Here is a 13,143-nt window from a genome sequence, read left to right as displayed (position 1 = left end):
TATCACGCCTAGCAAAGGATACAAAAGTCTTGGTAATTTAATGAAACCGTGTGTTTTGTGGGTAATTGCTTAGTTTGTTATCTTTTTGAGAAAAGCCCAAGCTACATTAAATTTTGATTATGTTAATATTCCTGTATTGTTTGTGGAGATATTTTTTAAGTTAATTTGTCAACGTTATCTAACTCTGCTCCTTGAGCGGGGCCCAGGTGAAATCTGCCTGATAGGTATAGTAACAAAGCCAGTACAGCACATTGAAGAAGGTAAACGAAGCAGGAAACATAACTCTGGCAGCCTGATCAATCAGAGAGACACTATTGACGTGCCGATTTGCGCCACCTATTTTTATGAAATAGTAAAGAATAAACGTTCCGATAAATGTTAATAAAACTTGCCAATCTCACCTCTGCCGGTAGCTTCTCGCTGTCTGCGGCGACGGAACTGGTCATCTCCGAGAAAGCACAGCCACAGCTGTTTCCAACGGGGTTCCTTCGGTGGTTCCGTTTGGGTTGTCCGTTCCATTGTCGAAAGGTGGGAAGTGGTCGGTTTGAACATATGCTGCGGATCATTGTAAATTGGACAGATGAGTGAGTTACGACGCCGAGCGGCCATCAGTCGCTGGGGAGATTCTTGTATCGAAGCCGTACGAGACCGTACTCCGCATCCGTCATCCCCGGAACCGATAACGTTCAAGCCTATCTCAATCACGTTATCAATGTCTTCCCATTCATCTTCGTCCAGTGGAATCTCTCCGCTGCCGACCTGCAAATAAATAGAGTACGTTGTATTCATTCATGATTGATACGGCTATCACGACTGTCGCGATAGTTTATCAACGTGAAAACTGCATGCGCCGTGTTTATGAGTATTAATGGTATTAATAGTTAAGAGTAGAGTCCTTGAACCAGTGCAGTGATGTTTATTGTGGTAGGTTAATAAATAAAAAGCATGGGGATCAACTTTGCACGTTCGTAGTCATTGAATGCATTTCGATTTGTGCCATTGCAAGATGAAGTTCGTACTATTCGCAGTTCTCGCCGTGGTAGTCTTGCTGTCCCTCAGTCATGCTGGTACAGTGGTAAGGCGCATTCACTCAGATAGAATATAGCGGCTAAGCCATTTGGTTTCTATATTTTTCAGCTTCCAAGTCGTAGACGCATTGCTTCCAAGGAGGTAATATGCACTGGAGCGGGATGTATTTTTCCGATGAAAGACTATGGACCCGTAGTTACGCCGTTCGTTCCCACCGCAAAACCAAAAGTTCGTATGAATATTGTACCGCCTCTGAAAGGTACGGAATGAAACATTCCATGATGGAAGCTTCCATCTTTCTTTGTTGAATTATTACCCAAGGATGAAAATCTAGTGGTGTCGCTATAAAATAGTTCAAACAACGCAGACTCGGCAAGGCTCAGAGCCTTTTTCCGATTATTCCACGCGCAAAGGTAGTTATTATGTATTTTTCATATTTCTCATTTGAATATATTAAAACCATACACTTATCAAGTTGTGTTTTTGTCCATTAGAGTGGTTCAGCAAGGTTTTATTCGCTTCTATCTGCGAGCACGATCTGCAATTTTTTTCAAAGAATTTGCATTAAGAAAAAGTTGAATGAAAAAAAAGTCGAGACTATTTTCACCATCAAATTCCACTAAGTATTAATTTTATTCTGATAGATACGTATTTTGCCTTCAGCTTGACGACTTCAGCAGTGTTTGTTTTCCAATCTCGAATCTGAGAGCAGTCCTCTCCATTTTAGTGCATCTGAATGTTTTAACGTACAAAATAGTGCTACATATAGTAATGCCGGCGCTGGAATGGCTCAGGATGTTGTGATTTGTCGTAGAACCACCAATTACGGGACGAAAGAAATCTTTAATCCCTACTTAAGCATTTGTATTTCCGATAAGTACTACGATATCATGTTCTGGGCACTCTCCATACGTCATGAAACTCTCCAACAGTTCATGAAACTCCTCATTCGGGATTACTATTCGAGGTTGCTTTACTTACTTTCTTGTCCGCCAGGTTCAGCAGAACAAAGAGATGGCATCAGAGATTTCCACCGCTGACGGTTACCCGCCATGGCTTTCACCTGAGACCTGACGGCGGCAGGACAGGTTCTCGTCAACAGCCTGGATATTGTTGGACAATGCTGCTTCGTCATGTGCTTCTGGGTCTGCCTCTTCTTCGTTGTCCTACTGCACTTGCACTTCTATCTACGTTATAGTATTTCTGTTGCTATCGACCGTTGATGGTATCGAAGATGGGGTTCCTCGTTGTCAGGCCATCAGGCATAAATGATATATCGCAGCCAATGACTATTAAATACCGAATAAAATTCAAGTTTTCGCATGTAGAGTGATCTGGTTTCAGCGTCAAAAGTTTTGCAAACCTGCAAAAGCACCCATGACCGGCCGATCTGTGTGGCTATATCACTCTTATTACCGCCATTGGGCGTTGTCTGGTTACTAAAAATATTGACAGGCTTCTACCTGCTCAACTTGTTGTCTCATTACTGTAAAGTTGGTGGGATTGTCGGTGGTCACTACCATATACTTGGTCTTTGCTATATTGACTGATAGACCTGCTACTATCTTTCAGAGAGGTCATCTAGCTCTAGCTCTGCATATCGATTCAGTGTTGTACTAGCAAGACAATATCGTCGGCTAGGTCAAGGTCATTTAGTTGCTTCATAATTTCGAAATAATACTTGTTTTGGTCTACTGTCAATAACTACAACTAATATTTCAACCATAACGATGAGAAATAGCAGCGATGATAATATGCGGTCCTGTCTCACATCAGCAGTAACCCTGATAGGATCGAACAACACGCCATTGTGCAATAGAATGCTTCGTTACTGTTCTACCTATAAGTGTGCTCCTGATGTTTTCGTGGTTGACTCGGTCAACGCTATCGTCAAAATCAACGAGCACAAGCAGAAGAGAGTCCTGGAGTTTGTTGATCTACTCCAATATAATGCGAAGCGTTGTGATATGGTCTACACATTGGCCAGCACGGAATCTAGGTTGTTGCCGCCGGAGAGTAGTATCGATCTTCTCCTGAATCTGGTTAAAGACAACCTTCCAAAGTACTTTGAGAGTAATATAGAGCAACGTGATGCCACGCCAATTATCTCATTCAATTGAGTCTCCTTTTTAAGAACTTTGACCAATATGCCCTGCATCCAGTACACCGGAAAAGTTGATGTTTCTCATATCCCATTTAGGCTGACAAAGACGGATCAGCTTTGAAAACTTCGGCCGGTTGTCCCTGGCGCTCTGTTGGATTGCATATTTTTGATTAGTCCTTTAATTTCATGCAGTGATGGCGAGTTGCTATGAGTTAACGCGATTAGTACGACGAATTATTGGCGTCATACGCTGCTGGTTCTGTTGGTCTTTGACATTTGAAACTCGAAAGAAACTCGCTCAAGCTATGCTCTACGGTCAGTCAGGACCTGACTAACTCTGTCCTTTAGCGGCATCTTGGTATTCATGCTGGCACCACACGGTGGTTTCTTCGTCTTCGGTTAGGAAGTTAGTCCAGGTTCTCTTGTCTCATCCACAAGCTTGTTTAACAGCCCTCAATCTATACCACAATAGATCAAAATAATGGTCGCAGTGGTCAAATCTTCCGACAAAAAAAAACAGCCCTCAATAGTTCGGCGTATCGTAGACGGGCAGCTGTTGTTTGGTTAGAGTTTCGTCACAGGTCGTGATGAAGGCGTTACATTGCTTTTCGACAGTTCCACTAGGTGGCAATTCCGAGGCTCGACCATTTTGTTGTTACCACAGCTCTCGGTTTTCGTCCATTTTTGCCATGGTGCCTCATGATGTGTTCAAGGTCCGCATTGTTTGAGCTAATCTTCGCATTGGAGTCACCCAGGTGGATTTCGGGATTTTCGCAACTACACTGCTCAGTTAGTTAGCTAAGTGGCTTGCCATCCTTAGACAAAACCTGTTGAACAAGGTTTCTCTAATTAACTCGGTTGTGGGCTACCGCTCTCCAATTCCTTGGACACCGACACCGCACTGCTCATCTGGTTGTAAAAACTATCTTTTTCTTATAAGTCTTCAGCATGGGTTCAGGCATGTAGCTTAGTAGGCATCCTTATTTACTTTACCAGCCGAGACCCGGGGTGGCTTGAAGAGGCGTTCTTGAAGAGCACTTATTTCACTGCACGGACGTACCAAGCAATATTTGTGGCTCGTGATTCGTACCTCTGGCTTTTACCAATCTATGCTTTCAGTTTACACTTTGTCAAAAACCGTCCACTAAAATGCGGCAAGTGCATGTAGATCCTCAATATGTAGCGTCCGATTCAGGTCTGATTCAAGTTAAATATTTGGAATCATAACCAATTCTATTTCCATGAGTAGCTTGTTAAACGTTCTCGAACGCACGATTGCTTTTTGAAACATTTCAGACGTTTTTGTTGTGTTTATTTCATCTGAAATACAAAATTCAATGCAAAATCTTTGTTCTGTTCAAACGATCATCTTCTAAATTTTGGTTTCGCCAAAAAGTAACACAAGATTCTTATAAACAAAATGATGCGATTATCTTTCGGAATGTAGTGGCGCGATCTCTCATTAAGTTTGCTTGGTATTTTCCTATGATTTCATAAGTTTTTGGCCTATCGCCAACGATCTAGAACGAGCATTTGTAGGTGACGTGGTGACGATATTCAACATTATGCCACGATAATTACTCCATATCCTAACGCTCTTTTCAAAGATTGGATAACTTGAGACGTCAACATCTAATCGAACCTAAACTTTGATTTATTAACATGAAAAGTCCGTCAGCAAAGCAGATCAAAACTTTTTTTTCCAATTTTCTTCCTTTTCGATTAGCTTTAAGCGACTCCAGTGAACATAACCCCAACTACAGAGCAAAGAAACAGGACCCACCTTGGTGAAGTAGTGCACTCCGGCAAACTCTAGTAACGTAGCGATGCAGTAGATGAAGTTCATCAGCAAAAACCAATCGAGGGCAGTAGCGTACCGCACTTTTGGCAGATCTGTCCGTGAGTCTAGGCTTATTGTCGATAACGTCAGTACCGTGGTGATTCCAAGCCCAACTCGATCGCTGGTAGCTTCCCGGTGGATCCAGAATGATACCCATGACAGGACAACGATAAGAATACATGGCACGTACACCTGAATAAGAAAGTAACCGGTGTGGCGTTGGAGGTTGAACGACACATGCAGGACGGAAAATTCGCCTTCGCGTCGGGCAAACGTGTAGTTCTTCTGGTGAAAACTCATTAGATCAAACTGGCTAAGAGTCATGCCGGGAACAAAATTCACAGAATCGTCGTCTTTCCATTGATACACTAGTTGTTGACGAGAGTACGCATAACTTCCCAGAACAAGGGGACAGGATTGGCGATCCATTGGGAAGCTACGCAGCTGCATCAAACAGGAAGCTTTGATTGTTAGTCGCATTGAGTACAGAATCTCACCATCCTGGCTCAATCGGAGCAGTTTATTGGGAACCGTAATGGTGTGGATATGCGAATGTTTACCATTGTAGAAGTAAGTATCTGGACGCCAAATTCTCTCTAGCATTTTAATGCTAAGAGACAGACTTTTGATTGGACCGTGAAAGCTTAGCCGCTTATCGCGCCAATACTGCCGAAAATAGCAGTCCATGGAATAATCCTGAAACGTGAAAGAACATTAGTGAATACTTGTGAACAATTTGAACGTTACAACTTTTACCATGTCCAACTCAGAGACTGGTCCCATACTGCGGATCAAGATGTTAGTCTTTACGACGGTTGGAATTCCTGAAATTAATGAAAGTTAACTAACTTTCTTTAACAAACTTAAAAGTTCAACCTACCCTGGCCATGCGTTGGCATTTGTGAATTTTCGTAACTTTTGAGCAGATTCTCCAATATCATTGTTATATTTTTGCTTAACATATCATCAGCGGCGCTCCGCTTTCTCACTCTGCGGTATGCTTCATCCTCGTATTCTCTGCTTGAAATGTTTAAGGGATGTCTAATTGCATAATTACGAACGCCTGCCGGCTTAAATTTATGGATCATCAAGCGCTCTATTTCTAAGTCGGCTCCAAAAGCTCGTCGACGAGGAGCGGTATTGTAGATGTAGTAACGTTGATATTTGTACGACGGTGTATGAGCTGAGAGTTGCAACATATGTCCCTCGGATTGGAAACCATCAACAGGTCTGTAATCTTGATCGTCCAACGTCGGCTTTGACGTTGTTGTCGCTGTTGCTGAGCCACTTGGCATTGAAATGTGCCGCAGGCGACGAGGCTCTGGGTACCGTATGTTTCTTGCAGACGAGTCAGCATTCCGGTGCTCAACGACATCATTGTTTTTGTAGTAGAACGAAGAATTTCGTTGTTTTCGACTGTGAGGTACGGTGTTGGATCTAAAGAATGTACGCGCAGGATTAAATTTCGAATTAAAGAGATCTGTTGTGTGGTTGAGAGCAGTATACTCACCGCGGAATATAGTAGACAAATTTGTGCTTGCGTAGGTGACCAATCGAGATGTTAGCCGCTACGAGTAGTCCATTCTCTAGTGTGTTTTGCTGTTGCACATGACCTACTTTGACTGAGTAGCACGAGCCAAGTATGATTATCCTGTTGGAAAATGAGAAAATTCACATACCTACATTTAGAAAATGAATACAATTCTGCTGCATTGCGCGCGGTCGATCGAATAACGGAAGTAGAATTGGAGAAATGTTTCAACATCGACAACAATTCGTTGAACGGAGATTGTTTAGTTTCTAAAGTTCACCAAATTAGAAAAGTGGAATGGAGTATATACTAACCTCAAAGTGACTATTATCAGGTGTATTCCTGTTTATAAAAGAGGCTGTAAATTGGGTGCCCCCGAAGGAGCTAATTCCCCGAAAAAGCCAGGATGTTAGCCCTTCTTGCTATCGACCAGCAGCCGCGATACTTTTAAGACCACAACTGCACCGCCTAACACGAGTGCCAGATGTTGCGATCACCTCAAGTGATTATTCATGCATTCTGCTCTTGAGAACGGTACCTCTTTTACCCAACTATGAGACAAGAGATCCTGGATCTGTACCATCCATCGATGGACCATCAAAATTGGCATGTATTTGGTGATTCCAATTAGGTACTCGCTACCGTGAGTGCTAGCCAAATCGGTGTCAATAACCACAGAGTCATAAAGACCACCTTCTGCCACATAAGTATACGAACCCTACTTGAACTCATGGCTAGCGACCTACACAGTAGAATTATGAATGCATTTATATCGAAAAGTGTGCCATGACATGACGCACTCTGGTGGAGAAAACGCTTAGAAACCTTCATTGGAAGGCTAGACATTCATTTAACATGGTCAAGAACTTAAAAGTAAGGTAGATTTATTCGGATAGATATTGCATTTATAACGAAGTCAAAATTACAAAATTGTTTATTTGACACTTTCTATGCCTTTAGAATTAATTTTTGCGTCCTATCTAGGGCTATCTAACCGGTAGTACCGGTAGTACCGAAACCGGTAATACCGGTCAATTTTTGAATACCGAAATACCGGTTTTGGAAATATCCTAGTTTTTTTAATGTCCTTATTCGAACAAGAACTAAGTTTGATAGAAGATTGCAAATTTCATAGAAAAACAACTTGGTTAATGCTGACGAGATTCTTCGACTACTACCAATGAAGAAGGTGAATCTGTGGGTCAAACAATTATAGCTCTACCCGTTAATAGAGTACAATAGAGCATCTTTGCTATAAAAATGTTTCATTATAAGAGCCTGAGGTCAATTTTTTTGAACAACTTTATATTTAAAAGCCACCAAATTATTCAATGCTCTCAAATAATGAATTGAGGAAACAAGATTTGGGCCCGGTAACGTCACTCAACATAGAAGTTTGTTTGTTTATTTTTTGATTATAGCCACTTTAACAGCTTAAGTCATTCATGACTTCTGCGGGGTTGGGATTTGAATCCGGGACCTCAGCATGAGAGGCGTGAATGCTAACCACTACGCCGGGATTGACCCCAACACTGAAGTACTGATGCTCCAGTTTCAACTGAAGCAGTACCGCTTCGTTTCGAAACTAGCTTTAATCAGCGTCAATGAAACGGTTTCCACTTCATTGTGACGACCGGTTTTAAAGTTTCGTTTGTATGTGTTTATTAAATCTTCAATAGAAGGCCAGCAACTTTGCATGTAATTGAATGAAATTTGAGTAACATTTCCTACAATTTAACGCATATTATAATTAATCTGCGCAACATCGACAATCCTTCGTTGTCGTCGACATTCGAAGTCACTAACATCAGCTGTAGCTTGCGTGCATAAAGCAATGACAAGAGAAAGTCTCCTTCAATTATTTGTTTCGACGATGCCGAGCCCTGATCAGAATACAGGGATCTTTGCGCTTTTTGAGCAATCGTGCCATTTAAGAATCGGCCAGGAACGAATTTGGGATACTTTTCAAGTCTTTCGAGTGATACATTGATTGAGCAAGCAGATGAATTCTCCTATAGTTAGGCATTCATTCTAGTGGAAGCTATAGCTAAATAGTTAAGTGCGGGTTTCCCTACTATAAATTTGAAGAAATGAAAGTAAAATTCCTGATGCGCTTAGAGCCGTTCGTTAGACTTCGATGAAAGCGGAAATTTTTTTCAATTGTTGGAGGCGTTGGCAACAAAATCCGTTCTCCCAAGAGAAATAAATCGCTAAGCGTACTATATCTGCTTAAATTCTACTTTGCTAAGCAACAATACTGAAGCTATTGGTTGAAAATAAAGACATTTACTGAAAAACATCAACATTTTTATTGATTCCGAATAATCTGCCAATACCGGTATTTTACCGGTATTTTCTACGCTAATACCGAAATACCGGTTTTCACCAAAAGCGCCCAATACCGACAGCCCTATCCGATCTAATCAATTTTACTTTTTATTCCAGACTAATCGCTCATAAACATAAAATCGTAAAAGTATCGCAATGAGCCGAATGCTTAGCATTTGTCAAAACATGTTTAAGCTTCCTGCAGGTATTTTAACGATAATTTTCATGCTTCCAATGTCACAGAGAAAACTAAAAGCATTATCTGATGCTTCTTTAATTGTTCGAATCTAAATTTGAAGAATACAACATGTACCTAAATGTTATTTTCTAGTACATATAACAATTTAAAAATTGTTTTCGTAAAATTGATAACAGTATCTAAAGCCTTCTACTCTAAATTTCAGAGTGAAATCGGTTTGTCATTGGCTTTATATGAAAAAAGTTTCTTTTTGTGGCAGGAGCGGATTCAATCCTCGAAAATAAGTAACACATCAAAGTCGCAGTTAATCGCCAGTTCTCTTCCACAATGGTCGGAGTTTTGAAACCCATTATCAGAATGACAAACTTTCAAAAACCAAACAAGTTCGATTCAGAATTCCTGTTGCTTCAGAAACTTCGTCCTCATATCTTGCTGCTTCATCAACAGATGAACATGCTGATTGTTGATTTTAAAGAGATTCGAAAATCTCTCCCGATTTTTTTTAATTAATCTAATAGCGTCAATACAACCATTCTACCACATTTACCTGAGTATTTTAATTGTTAAGTTTTGTAGCAAGTAGGTTGTCATCAGAATAATCAAGGCTGTAATTTTGTAGCACTGCAACTCAGATTTTTTTTAGCGGAGAATGGTGTGGGTGTATGGACCATAAACTTAAAGAGATCTGCATAATAGATCTGACGAAAATCTGGGCAATACAGTGGGCCGGACACGTCGCGAGAATGCCGACCGATTGTGCAATAAAATCTGTTCTCTTCAAGACCTCCATCGGTATTGGGAATAGAGGGACTCAACATGCTAGATGGCTTGACCAGATTGAAGCCGATTTGCTTCTGTCGAGTCGCTCAACGAATTGGCGACAAGCAGCCCAGGACCAAATACAGCGAAAAGTAACTCTAGATTTATCTCCCGGCTCTATGCTGCTATAGAAGAAGGAAGAGAGTTTTATATTAACCACTTATTTATTTAATGCTCCAGTTTTTTTTTAATGTAGCCGAGATGGCGCCCCCCTTAAAGTGGCGCTCCAAGCAGTTGCTTGTTTTGCTTAAGGGAAGCGCCGGCCCTGATTATACTCGGTCTCCGGCTACACATGGCCAATTCGTTGAGCGACTATTAACCCGCAAGTCGATTTCAACCTAGTCGAGCCCTCTTGCACGTTGGGCCCCTCTTTTCCTGGTGCCGGCGGGGATCTTAAAGAGAACAGGTTTCGCTACACAGTCGTCAAGCATTCTTGCGACGTGGTCGGCTTATCGTGAACTCCCGACTTTCGTAAGCTGTACGTTGGAAATCTTTTCAAGTAGTGCCTGCAGTGCGCCACTCTCCATTTCCGTTTTTATTCCACCAAAAAGAGTCCGCAAAAGTTTTTGTTCAAATACAGCAAGTGCACGTATGTTTTCCGTCAGCAAAGTTACAGTCTCAAATCCGTAAAAGACCACCGTTCTGACCAGTTTTGTATGTCATCAGCTTTGTGCGGCGGCATATCTTCTTTGACGTCTTACGGAGGGCATGGAAAATAGGTCCGAATTTCACCTTGAATGCATTATTGAAGCTGCTTACTCGTATCGTTGTTGGCGGTGACAAGAGATTCTAAATGCATGGACTCATCAACAACTCGAACCCTTTCCTACTCTATATTTGGTTTTTAGCGCATTGTTTTGTAAACAAATCCTCCTAGTCTCAGTTTTTAATCTGACGTAGATTGCCTGCACCGTTTCAAAGTGTCAAGCAATGATGTCAATGTCGTTTGCGAAGATTAAGAGTAGGCTGCTTTTATTAAAAATCGTTCTCCGGCTAAGGATTACTTTTACACAGTATTTCAAGAGTAATTCAAAGCAACGTGATGCCACGCCAGTTACCTCATTCAGGGGCCTTCTTAGGGACTTTGACCAGTATGCTCTGCATCCAGTCTATCGAGAAAGTCGCGGTTTTATCCCTAGGCGCTCTGTTGGATATCATACTTGTTGCTACAATTTCATCCAGTGATGGTGCCTCAGAGTTGACGCGATTAATGTGACGATCTACTGGCGTCACGCACCGCAGGTTTTGTTGGTTTCTGACATTTGAAATTCGAAAGAGTAGGTCAAAATGTTCACTCCATCGGCATCGGCATCTGGCATCGTCGCAAGGTAGCCGGCCCATCGTAGTCTCCCAACATTTACAGGATGTACGATACGAATCTCTCCAAGTAGTGCCTGCAACTCGCGGCTCATACGCCTATGTCACTCTCCGCTATCCGTTCGTACTCCCCCAAAAATAATCCGAAACACCGTAAGCAAAGATACTGTCTCAAGACCGTAAAGACTACCGGTCTAATTAGCGTTTTGTACATCGTCAGCTTTGTGCGGCGGCGTATGCTCCGTGAGCGAAGTGTCTTGCGGAGGGAAAAGTAGGCTCGATTTCCAGCTTGAATGCGTTGTTGAATCTCCTTACTCGTATTATTGTCTGCGGTGATCAGAGATCCCAAAGATACGAATTCATCAACCACTTCAAGTTCATCGCCGTCAATAGTCACTGTCAGTGGGAGACAAATGTTACTTTCTCTGGAGCCTATTCCTACGATATGTTCGGTCTTCAATGCATTTATTTGTAACCCTATCTTCCTAGCCTCCGTTGTTAGTCTGGCGTAGATTGCTTCCGCCATCCCAAAATTTCTAATAAATATGTCGAGGTCGTCTGCGAACGCTAGGAGTTGGATATTCTTGTTAAAGATCGTTCCTCTCGTTTCGATGCCCGCTCGCTGGATCACATGTTCAATATTGAATAACATACAGGCAGTGGTTGGAGAATTCGCGAAAAAGTGATCATTTGAATAGATGAACATCCCTCATGAACATACACTATTCGCCTGCTTCGCCGATAATGCACGCATCAGCTTTGAATTTTATCACGAACAGAACCTCAATGTGAACATCAGAATTCGTTCTAAAATTGAATATTGAACATTGAGTGTGTTCGATTTGTCGGATATAGAATGCCCGGGGACGCCGAAAAGTATTCAAAATAATATTACCACGAAAAGGGAATAGTTTAAAGTAGTGTTAGTGGCTTTACAAGCAGCAGAAGACGGTAAATCGCACTTTTGCGTTGCTCACGATATTCGTATATTCAGCGATGCTACAAAGCGTGAGTGTATGTTGTTCATTGTTATAGGTGAATTGAACCACTCGCGTAGCTGTTTTATCATAATAAACCAGAATTAATCCACCTAGCGGCGTGACCTAGCCTTTCTACTGCCTCAATAATCATTATTTAATTTCTCAGAAACATCTATAATTAACTTGACTATTTTCTTCAATATCCGTTCCGTATTCCTCAAATTCCTCAAAAATTTGCCAATAAAATTCACAACGTATTGCGTAGAATAATTATATTTTCTTTCCTTCGGTGCGTAAATACTTGTAAGCGTCATTTATGTTACTTGATGAACACCTTATTTAGTTTTATAATATTTACGTGATTGATAGAAAAATAATGTTAACTCAAAAGATAATTTATGCAGACTTGAATGAATATATATAGAAAATTAGAAATTAATCCTCTAACGGGTCTACAGACGGCCTTAACTTTCGGGCTTCAGAGCCACATACGAAACTTGTTTTGAATTGATAAAAAAGAAGTAAAACAAAAAGTTATTTATATCCTTTAATTCTACTACTGTGTTTTATTGATAAATACGAATTTCGGTCTCGACGTGTGACCTTCATCAGTATCTAACTAACTTAGACTGTTTTGTTTTGAATTGACAATATGAAATATGTGTTCATAGCAGATGTTTTGATATTTTGATATTAATACCATGCGTTCAAAAGTTAGCATCTTTGAAAAACAAGAGTTCAGAATTTTTTTTATTATACTTCGCTTTTGAAGAAAAAGGATATCTACAACAAAATGATTAATCTGAAAATTTTACTATTAGTTTGCTTGGCTTCAATTTTGCAACATATCTGGATTAGAAAAAATAACTGAATAGAGCATTAGATATGAAAAAGAGAAATTTCTTAGCTAGTGCTCCTTCAGATGCATAAAAATCAAAACTTGAGCTTCTTTTGAATGTACCTTCATGAAAAGATAGTCATTAGCTTGATCGCATC

General features: G+C 40.9%; 1 protein-coding gene across 1 annotated transcript; it reads right to left on the bottom strand.

Annotated features, from left to right (window-relative positions):
* Nucleotides 1–178: 178 nt before the first annotated feature.
* LOC128732559 (gamma-aminobutyric acid receptor alpha-like) lies at nt 179–5,965 on the bottom strand. The gene is made up of 5 exons (XM_053825836.1): nt 5,854–5,965; nt 5,730–5,797; nt 4,917–5,669; nt 402–759; nt 179–336 (listed from the first exon to the last, which is right to left on the bottom strand). The coding sequence occupies exons 1-5, from the start codon at nt 5,933–5,935 to the stop codon at nt 179–181; spliced, it is 1,419 nt and encodes a 472-aa protein (XP_053681811.1). The 5' UTR covers nt 5,936–5,965.
* Between the last annotated feature and the right edge of the window lie 7,178 nt (nt 5,966–13,143).

The sequence above is a fragment of the Sabethes cyaneus genome, chromosome 1 (assembly GCF_943734655.1).
Source record: "Sabethes cyaneus chromosome 1, idSabCyanKW18_F2, whole genome shotgun sequence".
NCBI lineage: Eukaryota > Metazoa > Arthropoda > Insecta > Diptera > Culicidae > Sabethes > Sabethes cyaneus.
This window is presented reverse-complemented; position numbering and strand designations above follow the sequence as displayed.